Source organism: Microcaecilia unicolor, chromosome 4 (assembly GCF_901765095.1).
Source record: "Microcaecilia unicolor chromosome 4, aMicUni1.1, whole genome shotgun sequence".
In the NCBI taxonomy this organism is placed as follows: Eukaryota; Metazoa; Chordata; class Amphibia; order Gymnophiona; family Siphonopidae; genus Microcaecilia; species Microcaecilia unicolor.
The window spans coordinates 346,551,003-346,567,213 of NC_044034.1; the positions used below are offsets into that span (position 1 = coordinate 346,551,003).

The window sequence follows — 16,211 nt, forward strand, 5'->3', positions numbered from 1 at the left end:
GCGAGGGACGGGCGGGAGGGCCGATCCGCCCCGACTGCACGTTGCTGGGGTGTGTCGGCTCCGCGCTGGTTCACTGCTCTCTCTGTCCCGGAACAGGAAGTAACCTGTTCCAGGGCAGAGAGGGCAGTGCACCAGTGCGGAGCCGACACCCCCCAGCGGCGTGCACCTGGGGCGGACCGCCCCCCCCTTCCTACGCCACTGAGTAAGACCTAATTTTTCCTTGGGAGGGCAAGTGAGAACTGTGAAACTGAATGTGAGAATTGGGGGAGGGGGCAAGAAAGAGGTTTGATAAACAGATAATGTATATGACTGCTAGGGATGAAGAAGAGGTTTGAAACTGTCAGGAATGGTGAAGAGGATGTAGAGATTTTGTATTATTTAGTGGAAACCACTTAAAATATTACAATAAATTTTATTTCAGGATGTAAATATACTGATAAACCCCTATGTTTCTTTGAGGCGTATTTTTAAAGCACTTAGACTTACTTCTCGATGTATGGAACCCCTATTTGCAAAATATTTCTCTTAAGGCTAGAAGTGCTGTACTTAACAATTTTGGAAGGCCCTAGCTTAAGGGTAACCCAGTAGATGTATACTCCTTGATCATAGACATGTAAGGTATGATAAAAACGTTTTGGAAGGCATCATTACCATGAAGTAAGAGGTTCCAGATACAGAGTGTATAACAAAAGGGGGGGGGGGGGGGGTAAATGATGTAAAACTGATGATATAGTTAAGATGTACGTTAAGGCATGTTTTGTGTCACTATGAGTATTGATTGTGTCTTTACTAATTCTGTTTCATATGTTTGATCATCAATAAAAATCGTTTCAAATAAAGCACTTAAACTTACAAAATTACATAGAGGCATATTTTCAAAGCACTTAGACTTACAAAGTTGCATAGTAACCTATGGAACTTTGTAAGTCTAAGTGCTTTGAAAATGAGCCCAATAGTAACCTATGGAAATTTGTAAGTCTAAGTGCTTTGAAAATGAGCCCTTTAGTCTGCCAAAGTACTGAAGTTTTTGAAAAATAAACCCCTACATTTTAAAATAATTAACTTCTAGGGTCAGAAGCCCTAATCATACATAGACTAAAAGCAAACACTGTATATTCAAGAGATTTAAAACTCTACATTGCACTTCAGGAAACGCCCTGACCAGACCTGGGTTCAGTGTGATACTTGTCTGAAATGGCGGAAACTTCCAGATGGAATTCTAAGGCTACCAGAGAAGTGGCACTGCTCCATGAATCCTGACCCACAGTTCAGGTAAAGCAGAAGTCCTGAATTCTTTTGAGAACTGCAGCAAGAAATGTCAGCTGTGTGCATCAAATAAGTGCTACAAAGGACAGTCCTTTCTATTTCATCTTTTTTTTTCAGGGATTGCAATGAACCAGAAGAACCAGAGGATGAGGATCCTATCCACCCTACTTATGAGAAAACATATAAAAAAAGGTGAACCTTACTAATGTGGATACAGATATTTCTCTCTGGTGTAATGTTTAGTTTCTTTGGATACTCAGATAGCTCTTCCGCAAGCGGCATCCGTATTCTGTAAAGGATTTGCTTTATCCGCTATAAAAGAGAGATGATGAAGAATGCTAGCAGAGTTGATTTATTTTACACTGCCTTTTTGAAAGAATTCATTCGTTATAAACTTAGCATTTCTTAAAATTTCCTTGTATCTATTTGTTGTTGCTTGAGATTCACTTAAGGAAATACCTTTAAAAGGTTTTAGGTTTGCCACCTTCTGATAGTTTAGGAATTTCCAAAGTTTTTGCCTTGTAAGAAAGGGCCTCCTTTGGATGATCAACAGGAGGTGGATTAGTTAGTGTCCTCTGAGTTTGATCTTACAGCTTTTTTAGACGATTTCCAGGACATAGATCCCCTCTCCTGGTAACTTTTATGAATGAAAAGGATAGGATAACTAGTTTTGAAACAATACTTTAAAAAGAACAAATTTTTTTTTTTAGGGGACAAAAAGTCTGTTGTTTCCTGATGTGACTAGAACCACACAGCTCAGACAAAAAGCATTTTTTGTTTAAATTCTAGGATTTGGGCACTAGGTGCTACATTTTTTTCTTAAATATCCCTGCAAATGTTATATTCCTTGATTTGATAAGTAATATTCTGGGATTCTCTGCAGCTGGAGAGGTTTCTATTGGGTCACAGGGGATAACAGTTTTAAGACTGGGTATTTTGTTCATTATAAATTGTTAGGTTCTAGTTAAGAAACAAGCAGAAATAAAGCAATGGAAAAGCCAGCTGGCTCAATCAAAATTTATTTATTTATTTTGAAATATGGACATAAAAAGGTGGTCTCTGAGTATATGACTAGACTTTTTCTTAACAATTGTCCACCAGCCCAACATGTTTGTGTATAGTCATCTGCATCAGGGACAATTATATATTTGACATTATATATACATATTCACCTACAAGTGCAAACAAATCGTACACACAAAAAAACCCCCCAAAACTAAAACTTAAGAAAAACAAAAAAGACCAAAAGTGGAAATGAAAAATGAAGATAGTACTTTGAGTTACATTACCTCACTATTAATAGTATGGAAAGCCCACACTGGTGATACTGTAAAATAAAAGCAAAATTCAATTGAATAGAAGAAAATCTAGTCTAAAGAGGCTTGTATTGACACCAACCCCCCCCCCCCCCCCCAAAAAAAAAAAAAAAAAACCTCAGCACAAAGCATCAGCCATTTGGACTATTCAAATAATCTAACTAGTCAATGTCCTTTCAACACTTTTTTCATTTAGCCCAATAGTAATTTTTCTCAGGACCCAATGAAACTGGTCTCAAAGGGCATAAAAAAGGAGGTGGGGGGGGGGGGGGGGGAAGAATAAAACATGGATAGAAATAATACCATCATCTATTCCAAGAATCAACTAATACAGATCTCATTTCCAAACTGTCTCACATAAGTACTGAGTTTTCACAAAGTGTTTAGAAGTTGTTGCTGCATCTTTATTCAAACTGGGGTTCTAAATGTTTTCCTGTCTGGACAATTGGGAATTTATAGGAACCCTACTAGACACAAATCGGGCTTATGCACTTCTTTTGCAATAGCAGATCTCAGCACTCATATTAGTATTTTCAGAAGTTCATTAGTTTTGTCAGGTATCAGCTCTTCAAATGGTGAGAATGCTAGGCCACATGTCCTCCACATTTTGAGACTCCCATGGTATGCCTCAACTTTAGGCAGACTCAATGGACCTTATCGACTCAGTGGAGACACAGCCTCAGGCAAACTTCAGGATGTCATCCTAGTCACTACCCCACTCAAGGACTCATTGGCCTGGTTCATAGTCCAGTCCAATCTGGCTAAAATTTCCCCTTTCAAATTCTTTAAGTCTAGAAGATACGACATGCATCCAACCTGGGATGAGGAGTTTATGTAGATGGACTCCACACCCAGGGTCTTTGGTCTGCTCTGCAAAACTTCCATCAGATAGACCTCCTAGATCTAAGAGCAACATGGAACAATCTAAAGCAAGAGTGTCCAACCACAGCCCTCACCATTTCATGTTTTCAGGATTTCCTCAATGAATATGCATGAGATAGTGCATGCAAATAGATCTTATGCATATTCATTGGGGAAATACTGAAAACTTGACTGGATAGTGGCCATCAAGGACTGGACATCCCTGCTTTAAAGGCTTTCAGAGATCAGTTATCCAATCAAATGATTTTCATTCAGATGGACAACAGGTTGTACTGTACTATATCAGCAAACAGGGAGGGATGGGCTTGTTTCTCCTTTGTCAGATGTAAAGTTGTGGAATGAGCCATTTCTCTCGGAAGGGAAAGATATATGTCATGAGTGGTTTCTGGTTGAGGGCGGAGCCTGGAAGATCTTTCAAGAGTAAGACATCTCCTCAATAGATCTTTTTGCCACTCTTTATAACAATGTCCCTCAGTGCTGGATCACATGATAGACTAGTCTTGGATATCTTCCTGCTGCATTATGGGGAGGGTGTCCTGTATGTGTAACCTTCAGTACCTTTCATAGTGAAAATGCTTCTGAAACTCCGGTAGGACCGCGGAGCTATGTTTCTGATCATTCTGTACTTGCTGATACAAACATTGTTCCCTCTTCTTCCAGAAGTTTCTTTCAGAAATCCATGGGGGCTGAAATTTTTTCCAACTCTGGTAATGAGATCTAGGATCTCTTTAACACGATGTCTGGGGGGGGGGGGGGGGGGGGGGGGGACAGGACCCCCCCCCCCCACCCAAACCCCCCAAAACAAAACACAGTTTTTCCAGGTAACCTAAAAATGTCCTACTGGAGCAGAAACTTGTGCCTGACGTTCGAGACATTTCTGAGTTCTTTATTATTGAACAGGATTGAGCTCCAGGACATCGAGCTCGCAAAACTGTTGAGCTCTTAATTAATAAAAACCCCAGAATTCATTAAGCCAACTACTCAGTGGCATCAAAGACTTTGTGAATATGTCAAAGTTGAAGGAGGACATTTTGAACACAAATTATGAATTAACTAAGAATAAAAGCATATTAATGTATTTTGAAAGATCATATTTAATGTTTAAACAATTGCAAGTATTTTAGAACTATGTAAAGGGTCTCATTTTTTCTGGACAGTGTGTACATCTCAGTCTCCAGTTCCTAGCCCTCATGGTTTGGATGTTGAAAGGATAGTAGTAGATTCCCTAAACTTGCCTATCGCGGTCTCCTAAGTCCTAGCTTCCAGCAGGGATTCCACTAGGTGGGCATACAGTTTTAAGTGGAAGAGGTTTGCTGTCTGGTGTGAGGGCAGATCCTTTTCCTATTCTACACAAAAAGTGCCTGAATATCTTCTACACTTATCTAAGTTGGGTCTCAAGAATAAATCTATTAGGGTTCACCTCACTGCAGTTGAAACCTGTCATCTTGTAGAAGGTAAACCCATCTCTGTACAGCCTTTAGTTTGTTGCATGTAGGGCTTGCTTTATTGAAGCCTCTCATTAAGCCACCTTCAGTGTTTTGGGATCTAAGATGTTTTAACCCAACTGATGAAAGCCCCTTTTGAACCACTGGACATTTACTATTTGAAGTACCCGATGGTCACTTCAGCATGCAGGGTCAGTGAGCTGCTGGTCCTAGTAATGGATTCACCATACATAAAGTTTTACAATAGAGTGGTCCTGCACATATGTTCAAGTTCCTTCCTAAGGTAGTGTTGAAATTCCATCTTTACTAGTCAGTTGTCCTTTCAACATTTTTTTCCAAGACCTCGTGTTCTTAAAGGTGAAAGTGCATTGCACACACTAGACTGCAAGAGAGCCTTGACCTTCTATTTGGAGTGGACTAAAAGCCCATTGATAGTCCACCCAGCTTTCTGTTTGTTTTGACACAAACAAGATGGGGGCCATCATTGGTAAATACACAGTTTCCAGTTGGCTTCTGGACTGCATTCCCTTTGCTTACGACTAGGCTGGACTGTCTCTTAGGGATCATGTCACAGCTCATAATATCTAGTTTCATTTTTTTGTTATACCGCTCAAGGGCCAATATCAGAGTCATGGCTGCATTTGGTAGTTCATTTGAGATCAGCCTCCATTGAAGAGATTTGCAGGGCTTTAATGTGTCCTTCAGTCTACACATTCACTAATCTGTTTGTGTTATAGAACCCCCCCCCCCCCACACACACACACACTTCCCCGAAGCCCAGTTATTTTTCTGTTCCTTAGCGTCCCTCTAGAGCGGCCTAGATGGATGGGTAATGCTCTCCCACCAGCAGGTGGGTGGAGACAGAGAACTTCAGAATTCTGGTGGAGTCTGTAAGTTAGCTGTGCAGTCCTTCCCAGAGTTAGTATTTCTCATTCTCTCAGGAGGTGGTAGAGGTGCGAGGCTGTGCAGTCTCAACTGGTTTGGTAGGGGGAAAAATGTTACTGTAGTCAACAGTGTTTATAACTCATTCTGGCTCCTAATTTCTCTGCTTCTCTCCCAGGGCTCCTTCTTGGCTACTGGTTGGGGCTGTGGCCCATGGGGGTCACATTGAGGGGCATAATCAAAAGGGACGCCCAAGTTTTGCTGAGGACGTCCTCGCAAAACGTCCCAATGGAGGGGTGGGGAAACCCGTATTATTGAAACAAGATGGATGTCTATCTTTCGTTTCGATAATACGGTCAGGGACGCCCAAATCTTGAAATGTAGGTCGTCCTTAGAGATGGTCATCTTTAGACTTGGTCGTTTCTGATTTTCGGCGATAATGGAAATCAAGGACGCCCATCTCAGAAACGACCAAATGCAAGCCCTTTGATTGTGGGAGGAGCCAGCATTCGTAGTGCACTGGTCCCCCTGACATGCCAGGACACCAGCCGGGCACCCTAGGGGGCACTGCAGTGGACGTCATAAATTGCTTCCAGGTACATAGCTCCATTACTTTGTGTGCTGAGCCCCCCAAAACCCACTACCCACAACTGTACACCACTACCATAGCCCTTTCGGGCGAAGGGGAGGCACCTAGATGTGGGTACAGTGGGTTTGTGGTGGGTTTTGGAGGGCTCACATTTACCACCACAAGTGTAACGGGGGGGATGGTCCTGGGTCCGCCTGCCTGAAGTGCACTGCACCCACTAAAACTGCTCCAGGGACCTGCATACTGCTGTGATGGACCTGAGTATGACATTTGAGGCTGGCACAAAATATTTTTAAAGATTTGTTTTTGAGGGTGGGAGGGGGTTAGTGACCACTGGGGGAGTAAAGGGAGGTGATCCCCGATTCTCTCCGGTGGACATCTGGTCAGTTCGGGTACCTTTTTGTGGTCTTGTTCGTAAGAAAAAAAGGACCAGGTAAAGTCGTCCAAGTGGTCATCAGGGACGCCCTTTTTTTTCCCATTATGGATCGAGGATGTCCATGTGTTAGGCGTGCCCAAGTCCCGCCTTCGCTATGCCTCTGACACGCCCCAGTGAACTTTGGTTGTCCCTGCGACGGAAAGCAGTTGGGGACGTCCAAAATCGGCTTTCGATTATATTGATTTGGGCGACCCTTTGAGAAGGACGTCCATCTTCCGATTTGTGTCGAAAGATGGGCGTTCTTCTCTTTCAAAAATAAGCCTGATAGTTCCCCGGGGGTGTCAAACTCTGGTGGCTGGGTCCCTTCCCTCCTTATACCTTCTGGTTCCTTGGCCCTGACGGGTTCCTTTATGTGTCTCAGGTCATGGTGCTGTCTAGGGGCCTTGAATGCCTGGGAGGTGAGCCTCATCTTTGCTCTGTGTAAAAAGAACAGTGTCTCTGGTTTGGAAGTGCTCTGCGGTCTCTTTCTGTTTTGTGCTCAGTTTGGCAGCACTCAGGCTTTTACCTTGCTGGCGGGTGGTTTTCGGCAGTATTTTCTGATCCCTCTCTTTCCTCCTGCAGATCTGGACTTTATTTCTAACTAGTTTTCATTTAAGCTATAATTTGTTTTATGGAAGTTTTCTCTTCTGAGCCAGTTTTTATTCTGAGCTCCGTTAGTCTTTGGAGAGGGACCTTTTTGGCTTGTTTTTCTGCTGTTCGTCCAATTGTGATTACTTATATGGACAAATAAGTCCAGATAGGTAATCACAATTAAATATAAGTTGGTTAATAAAATATGAATATCAAAAGGATCAGTGAAGGAATTATAGTAAATTTAGCTCAGCTTTAAGAGTAAGCCAGCATTCCCCTCTGAAGATCCAACAAATCTTTCAGAAAGATTTATTTGATTGGATTTGTTGTACGATTATCTTAATAGCAGATCATAGACTTTTCTTCCAGGAACGTGTCCAAACCATTTTTTTTAAACCCGCAACTGCTGTTACCATATCCTCTGGCAATGAGTTCCAGAGCTTCACTATTTGTTGAGTGAAAAAATATTTTCTCCTATTCATTTTGAAAGTATTACTATGTCCCCTAGTCTTTGTAGTGTTTGAAAGAGTAAACAATCATTTCACATTTACCCGTTCTATACCACTCGGGATTTTGTAGACATCTTATCTTATATCCTCCTTAGTTGATTCTTCTCCAAGATGAAGAAACCTAACCTCTTAAGCCTTTCCTCATATGGGAGGATTTCTATCCCCTTAATTATTTTGGTCATCCGTCTTTGAATTTTTTTCTAATTCCGCTATATCTTTTTTGAGATCTGGTAACCAGAATTTCACACAATACTCAAGGCGAGGTTGCATCATGGAGCAATACAGAGGCATTATAATATTGTTTTATTTTCTATCCATTTCCTAATAATTCCTAACGTTTGCTTTTTGCAGCTGCCGCATATTGAGCAGAAGATTTCAATGTATTGTCCATTTTGGCACCTAGATCTTTTTTTTTTTTTTTTTTTTTGAATAGTGTTTCCTAATGTGGATTCTAGTATCAAGTAGCTAAAATTTGGATTATTTATGTATTTATTTTATTTATTTGTTGCATTTGTACCCCACATTTTCCCACCTATTTGTAGGCTCAATGTGGCTTACATAGTACCATCAAAGGCGTTTGCCCAGTCGGTGGATAACAAATACAAGTTGTATAGTGATCGTATGAGGTATAAGTGGAGGGTCGGAATGGATGAAGATTGTGTGATGTCCTGTTTGATCATAGTCATGCTGTGTTGGTAGGTGAAGAGGGTTACGTGGGGTCGTTGGGGTAGGCCTTTTTGAAGAGGTAGGTTTAGTGATTTCCTGAAGTTCACAGTTAAGCATATTCTGCCCAATATGCATAACTGTTCACTTGACCACGTTAAATTTATTCTATCATTAGGATGCCCAGTCTTCCAATTTTCTAAGGTACTCCAGCAAGTTTCTCACAATTGGCATGCAATTTACTAACTTTGAATAGTTTTGTGTCATCTGCAAATTTAATCACCTTGCTCATTGTACCTATTTCCAGATCATTTATAAATTTGGTGAATAGCACTGGTCCCAGTACAGATCCCGGGAGCATTCTGCTATTTATCTTCCTCCATTAAGAGAAGTACCATTTAACCGTATCCTTTTTTTTTCTATTTTTTAACAGTTCCCAAGCCACAAGAGAACATTTCCTCCAATCCCATGGCTTTTAAATTTTCTAAGGCCTCTTTCATGAGATTTCTGAAAATCTGAATACATTGCATCATCCAGATCGCCTTTATCCATATGTTTGTGAGGCAAGATTTCCTATGGCTGAATCCATGTTGACTCTGTTCCATTAAACCACGTTTGTCTATGTGTTCAGTAATTTTATTCTTTATAATAGTTTCTGTCATTTTGCACAGCATTGACATAAGGCTTACCGATCTGTAATTTCCCAGATCACTCCTGGAACCCTTTCTAAAAATTGGCATTACATTGGCTACTCTCCAGTCTTCGGGTACCATAGAGAATTTTAATGACCTGTTATAGATCACTAATAGTAGCTTATGAATTTTATGGCTGAGTTCTTTCAGTACTCTGGGGTGTATATCATATGTTCCAGGTGATTTTTAACTTGTCAATTTGGCTCAGTATGTCTTCCAGGTTCACCTAGGTTTGTTTCAGTTCCTCTGCATCATCACCCCTGAAAATAATTTCTGGCACAAGTAGTTCTTAAGACTAAAGTGGAGGAGTGGCCTAGTGGTTAGGGTGGTGGACTTTGGTCCTGGGGAACTGTGGAACTGAGTTCGATTCCCACTTCAGGCACAGGCAGCTCCTTGTGACTTTGGGCAAGTCACTTAACCCTCCTTTGCCCCATGTAAGCCGCATTGAGCCTGCCATGAGTGGGAAAGCGCGGGGTACAAATGTAATAAAAATAAATTAAAGCAAAAATTTCATTCAGTTTCTCTGCTATGGCCTTTCCTCCCCGAGTGTCCCTTTTACTCCTTGATGATCTAATGGTCCCAGTGATTCCCTCATAGGCTTTCTGCTTCTAATATACCTGAAAAAGTTATTACTGAAAGATTTTGCCTCTACAGCTTCTCTTCAGATTCTCTCTTGGCTTTATCTGTTCTTTGCACCTAACTTGCCAGTACTTATGCTACTGCTTGTTTTCTTCATTCAGATCTGTTTTACATTTTTTTAAAAGAAGTTCTTTTGACTCTAATAACCTCTTTCCCTTCATCTTTTAACCGTGCTGGCTGTTTTTCTTTCTTTCCACCTTTTTTAAATATGCGGAATACATGTACTCTGGGTTTCCAAGATGATACTTTAAGTGACATCCATGCCTGATTTAAAGTCCTCACCTTTGCTGCTGCTTCTTTTAGCTTATTTCTTTTCCTCACTTTATCACAGTTGCATTTTTGAAAGTTAAATGCTGCTGTAGTAGATTTTCTTAGTGTCTCACTCCAGTTATGATCACCATTACCCAGAGGACCCAACACTGTTACCTCTTCCCCCTAAACCAACCTCTCCTCCTCCCCCATTCTCTATTTCTGTGGATAACACTCTCATCCTTCCTGTCTCATCAGCTCGTAACCTTGGGGTCATCTTCGACTCCTCCCTCTCCTTCTCTGCACATATTCAACAGACTGCTAAAACCTGTCGTTTCTTTCTCTATAATATCGGCAAAATTCGCCCTTTCCTTTCTGAGCACACTACCAGAACCCTCATCCACGCTCTTATCACCTCTCGCTTAGACTATTGCAACTTGCTTCTCACAGGTCTCCCACTTAGCCATCTCTCTCCTCTTCAATCTGTTCAAAATTCTGCCGCATGACTAATATTCCGCCAGGGTCGTTATGCTCATATTAGCCCTCTCCTCAAGTCACTTCACTGGCTTCCTATCCGTTTCCGCATACAGTTCAAACTCCTCTTATTGACCTATAAGTGCATTCACACTGCAGCTCCTCAGTACCTCTCCACTCTCATCTCTCCCTACATTCCTCCTAGGGAACTCCGTTCACTGGGTAAATCTCTCTTATCTGCAGCCTTCTCCTCCACTGCTAACTCCAGACTCCTTTCCTTTTATCTTGCTACACCATATGCCTGGAATAGACTTCCTGAGCTGGTACGTCAAGCTCCATCTCTGACCATCTTCAAATCTAAGCTAAAAGCCCACCTTTTTGATGCTGCTTTTAACTCCTAACCCTTATTCACTTGTTCAGAACCCTTATTTTATCATCCTCACTTTAATATTCCCTTATCTCTTGTTTGTCCTGTTTGACTTTCCTAATTAGATTGTAAGCTCTGGCGAGCAGGAACTGTCTCTTCATGTTGCTGTGTACGTCTAGTAGCGCTATAGAAATGATAAGTAGTAGTAGCACCAAGTCCTGTGTTCCACTAAGGACTAGATATAAAGTAGCTCCCTTCTTGTCAGCTCCTGGACCAGTTGTTCCAAAAAGCAGTTATTTCATCTAGGAATATTATCTCCTTAGCATTTCCTGATGTGACATTTATCCAGTCAATATTGGGGTAATTGAAATCGCCCATTATTATACTGTTGCCAAATTTGCTGTTCTGGCTATACCAGTATTCTCTTTCCCTTCACACATGGACTTTCTATGTATAAGGATTCAATGTTGCTATCTGTTTCCTGCTGAATTTTTATTTTGTTAGACTCCGTTCCCTCTTTAACACATAGCACCACCACCCCTACAATTTGATTTGGTTGTGATATAATTTGTACCCTGTTAAGTGTTCCATTGGTTGTCCTCCTACCACCAGGTCTCTGAGATGCCTATTATATCTTCCTCTTCATTTAGTGCTAAATACTGTACTCTAAACTCCTGCATCTTATTTTTTAGGCTTCCAGCATTTGTATACAGACATTTCAAATTGTGTTTTTTCTTTGTATCTACAAGCTGCTTAGAAGATTACGGGATCTTTATTCTGCTCTCTCCTTAAGGGCTGCTGGCTTTCATTCACCTTTTGTTGTTACTTCTCTATCAAGACTCCCTAACCACTGCAGCTAGACTTATATTTGGAAAAATGAGATTCGAAAGCGCCAAACCCGTACGAGAGAAGCTGCAATGGCTCCCAATCAAAGAACGTATTGCGTTCAAAATCTGCACTCTGGTCCATAAAATCATCTATGGCGAGGCCCGGGGATATATGTCAAACCTCATAGACTTACCACCCAGAAACACAAAACGATCAACATGCACATACCTAAATCTCCATTACCCATGCTGCAAAGGACTCAAATACAAATCAACCTATGCATCCAGCTTCTCCTATATAAGCACGAAACTATGGAACGCATTACCAAATGTCATGAAAACAATGCACGACCCATCGAACTTCCGGAAATCATTAAAAACTAACTTGTTCAAAAAGGCATTCCCTAATGATCCAACTTAAACGCCTGAACCCTGCAACACAATGAAATTAATACTTGAATTGGACATAACTCTTCCTCCTGGATTCCCTAATATGTTTGTCACTTTTGAACGTTTACCATAATATCGCTCTGTATTTGTTATACCGGAATTGGCGATAGCCATCATGGTACTATGTAAGCCACATTGAGCCTGCAAATAGGTGGGAAAATGTGGGATACAAATGCAACAAATAAATAAAATAAATATCCTTCAAAGATATCTCGCGCTGAACCATATGCTCTTAAGCTGCTGTTAGCTTCCCCTTCATTGTAGTTTAAAAGTTACTCAATCTTTTTAAAATGTTGGCTGCAGCAACTTGGTTCCATCCCAGTTAAGGTATTTGTGAAGAAATAGCTATTCAAGCATCAGAGTGTAAATTATTCCCATATAAAGTCAGTAACACTCTAAACATGTTGACTAATGTTCAGTTCTCAAACCTACAAATAAAACATAATACCTAAATAAAATTAAATTGTGTAAAATTGGTGGGGGGGATATTATGGTTTCTTGATGAGAATCATTGCACCTTGAGCCCATATTAATATGCTGTTAATTATAAGAGCAAAGTGCTAATCTTTGTTGATGTTCCTCACGGTTGCAATCGCATAAAATGTTCTTTTAATCCCAGAGTTATCATTTCCTTCACACACGTGCTAAATCCTTAAAATACTACTCAAAAATTGAAAATGAAGAAAAAAGGAGGAAAAAAAAACTCCATGGGAAATATTTCCTCAGTTTCTCAAAAGGATGCTTAGTCAACACTGTAGAAGATAAACATCCAGTTCTTTCAATCCACTTCTATACTGAATCCTCTGCAACATACCAAACAAAAAATAAAAAGCAATCCATCATGTCCCAGGTATTTTACTTGTTTCAGTTAGAGGCTTTAGAGAACCACCTCGGTTCCATCACATAACAAAACAAAAATAACATTTCATATTACATAGTAACATAGTAGATGATGGCAGAAAAAGACCTGCACGGTCCATCCAGTCTGCCCAACAAGATAAACTCACATGTGCTACTTTTTGTGTATACCTTACCTTCCTTGATTTGTACCTGTCCTTTTCAGGGCACAGACCGTATAAGTCTGCCCAGCACTATCCCCGCCTCCCAACCAATGTTTTAACTTCCCAACATTAAGATTGTATGAAGCTGAGTTTGCAAAGGTTGTATTTTGCAGGGCAATAAGTATTTCTTATTCTGATTTTTTTTTTATACTTCTTGTTGTAAAGGGACAAGGAACAACCCAAGATCAGAAGTATGGAACAAAACCAACTTGTAAGTATATCATTCATAATAACCTGCATTCATGAATCTTTGTGGCCATAATATACTAAAGTGCTTAACGAGTGAGAGTGTGACATACATTTTTTTAATTATTTTATTTATTCATTTTATATTACATTTATGTCCAATACATAAATGGGAAAGAAAAGAGAAGATATCAATTAAAACAAACATTTAGGAAAAATATCATCTTTGTTAGTCCACATTATTGTCCACAATTGGGGGATCCAAGATCAGGAAAACAATCTCAAAGAAAATAAGAAAAACATGGAATGGTTAATCTTGCTGCAGAGGGTTCTTCATCTGTTCTTTTAACTCCACAAACTCTTATAATTTCCTGGGTTCAACAAATAAGTAATCAGGAAATAAAACACAAGGGAATCGCTCTAGGAAGGTCCCACCTAGAGCAATGATTCTTGGCTTAAAAGCCAAGAGTTCACACCTCCTAGTCTGCGATTCCCTTGATATGTCAGGAAATATATTTATCTTTGAACCCCCAAAAAAACTATCAGCCATATGTCGGAAATACAATTTCAAAACATTGTTCCTATCTAAATCAAAGGCAAAAGTCACTAATAATATAACTCTATATACAGGGTATTTTAGGAAAATTTATCTTAAGCTTTTTCCTTAATTGGTTCTCCAGAAGTTCCAATTTTTTTACAAGAAACATAATTGTCCTTGATTACCAGATTAACTGATTTTCGTAGAGAAACCATTTCCGAAATCAAAGTCTTTATTTTTTAATCTTGGACTTCCACTTTGTTAGATAAGTATTGATATAATCACTTATTTATTCCTAAAAAATTTTTGACATCTGAAGAAGAGAGTTATTCACACTCTGCAGCACTTCCCATAGTGCGTCCATTGTGACATTGTTTGGCTTCACCAGGTCCAATTTCTCCACAGAAACCGCTCCAGATATCTTCGGGGGGAAGAGCTCACTCTCCAATCCCCCAGTTGGTTTATTATCCGGAGTCAATGCTGCGCCAGGACCTCCTCGGATCGCGTGAAAATCGTAACCCACTTCGGGCGTTTCCACTGTCGACCTCCGTAGCGAAGCATTACTGTTTCCGGGTCTTGGAGAGGTCATGCCAACAGGGGGACTCAAAGTCACTCCCTCTCCAGTGAGATTCGGCAATAAAGCCTTGCTGTTTCCCGAAGCAGGAACCGATATCCCCGACGATATGACCCCGAATCTCTCCAAAGTAGACTGAGAAGTGGTGGGAACCCCAGCCGTGTTCGAGGAGGACAACACCATGGCTTTGCCTTTCTTCTTCCCCATTCTCTGGGGAGCGCGCCTACTTCTTCAGGTATTCTGGTGTAAAACGGGAACTCAACTAACGTACATCCTCCCTCAATGCCATCTTGGATCCTCCAATTTGGGACACTCTTTGTCTGGTTCCTCCTCAGAGGCCTGTCTGATATGGGTAACCATTCAGCATAGCCCTCTGAGTCATTGAAACACGGAAGCCCCTCCACCACTTACAAGGTGGTGGCCCTTTGGAGGGGTGACATACATTTTTAAGCTTTTGAAGATAGTATACTATCTGTCAACCTTCTGGATCATTAATATGTGAAAATATCACCTTCATTAGTTAAATCGAGGTGGTTCTTATTTTGAAAGGGTAATAAATTTCTTTGAACTGATTTTTTTTCAGTTGTTTCCAATGCTTACATCACCACCAGTGTTTGTTTAGGGAAAAATGATCTTTGATTTTTGTTTTTGGACCTCAGATCCATTTTAGAGGGTGATCAAGACAGCTTTTTTCAGTTTCAGCCAAAACCAACTATGTGACCGAAACATGTTACCCAGTTTCAGCTGAAAATGAGTGCAACAGCCCATAATGTAGGCTCTGCCCCACTCCCCCTGGCCTACCTTACAAGCCCTGATGGTCTAGTGGAGGAGTGGTGTAGAGGAATAGCATAGTGGTTGCAGCACGTGTGATCTTGGGCCAGTCACTTAATCTTTTTATTGCCTCAGCTACAAACTTAGTTTGTAAACCTTCTAGGTCAGTGCTTCTCAACCCAGTCCTCAGGGCATACCCAGTCAGCTTTTCAGGATATCTAATATAATAAAACACACCGTGAACGTTCTGAAGGCAACGTTCTGAAGTCACTCAAACACTCCCTGGTTGTAGGGTTCGTGGATTCATGGTGTGAAGCCAGCCAGCCGTCTCTGCCCCGCCCTCGCGTCAAACGTCATGACATCGAGGGCGGAAAATTATATTAGATTTATCTCCGTGGTGGCGGTTCCGGCAGCGCAGCGTCAGGGAAGGAGGCGGCGCTCTCGACGTCTCTAGCCTTCCCTTCGCTGTGTTCAGCCTTCTTCTGACGTCAAGTATGACGTCAGAAGAAGGCGGAACACAGCGAAGGGAAGGCTAGACGTCGGGAGCGCCGCCTCCTTCCCTGACGCTGCGCTGCCGGAACCACCACGGAGGTAAATTTAAAAAGAAAAAAAAAAAGGGATGTTGGGGGGAGAGAAGAGGGTGGGCAGTAAAGTTGAACAATGGGAGCGGGAGGGCAGGGGAGAAACGACAGCATGGATGCGAAGGGGGGGCATGGATGCGAAGGGGGGGGGGGGAAAAGAGGACGAGCCAGGCTGGGACATGGGAGAGAGAGGAGCATGGATGCGAGGGAGGGTCATGGAAGTGAGAGAGGGGAATTGCTGGAA

The 16,211-nt window shown here is 41.3% G+C and overlaps 1 protein-coding gene across 1 annotated transcript in view; it reads left to right on the forward strand.

Moving 5' to 3' along the window:
- Positions 1 to 16,211, forward strand: part of MORC3 (MORC family CW-type zinc finger 3) — a 192,008-nt gene that overhangs the window by 120,848 nt on the left and 54,949 nt on the right. Inside the window, exons 11-13 of the mRNA XM_030202213.1 lie at positions 1,150 to 1,272; positions 1,384 to 1,458; positions 13,483 to 13,528. Coding sequence (XP_030058073.1) covers positions 1,150 to 1,272; positions 1,384 to 1,458; positions 13,483 to 13,528 — 244 coding nt within the window. The remainder of the gene's footprint in view (positions 1 to 1,149; positions 1,273 to 1,383; positions 1,459 to 13,482; positions 13,529 to 16,211) is intronic.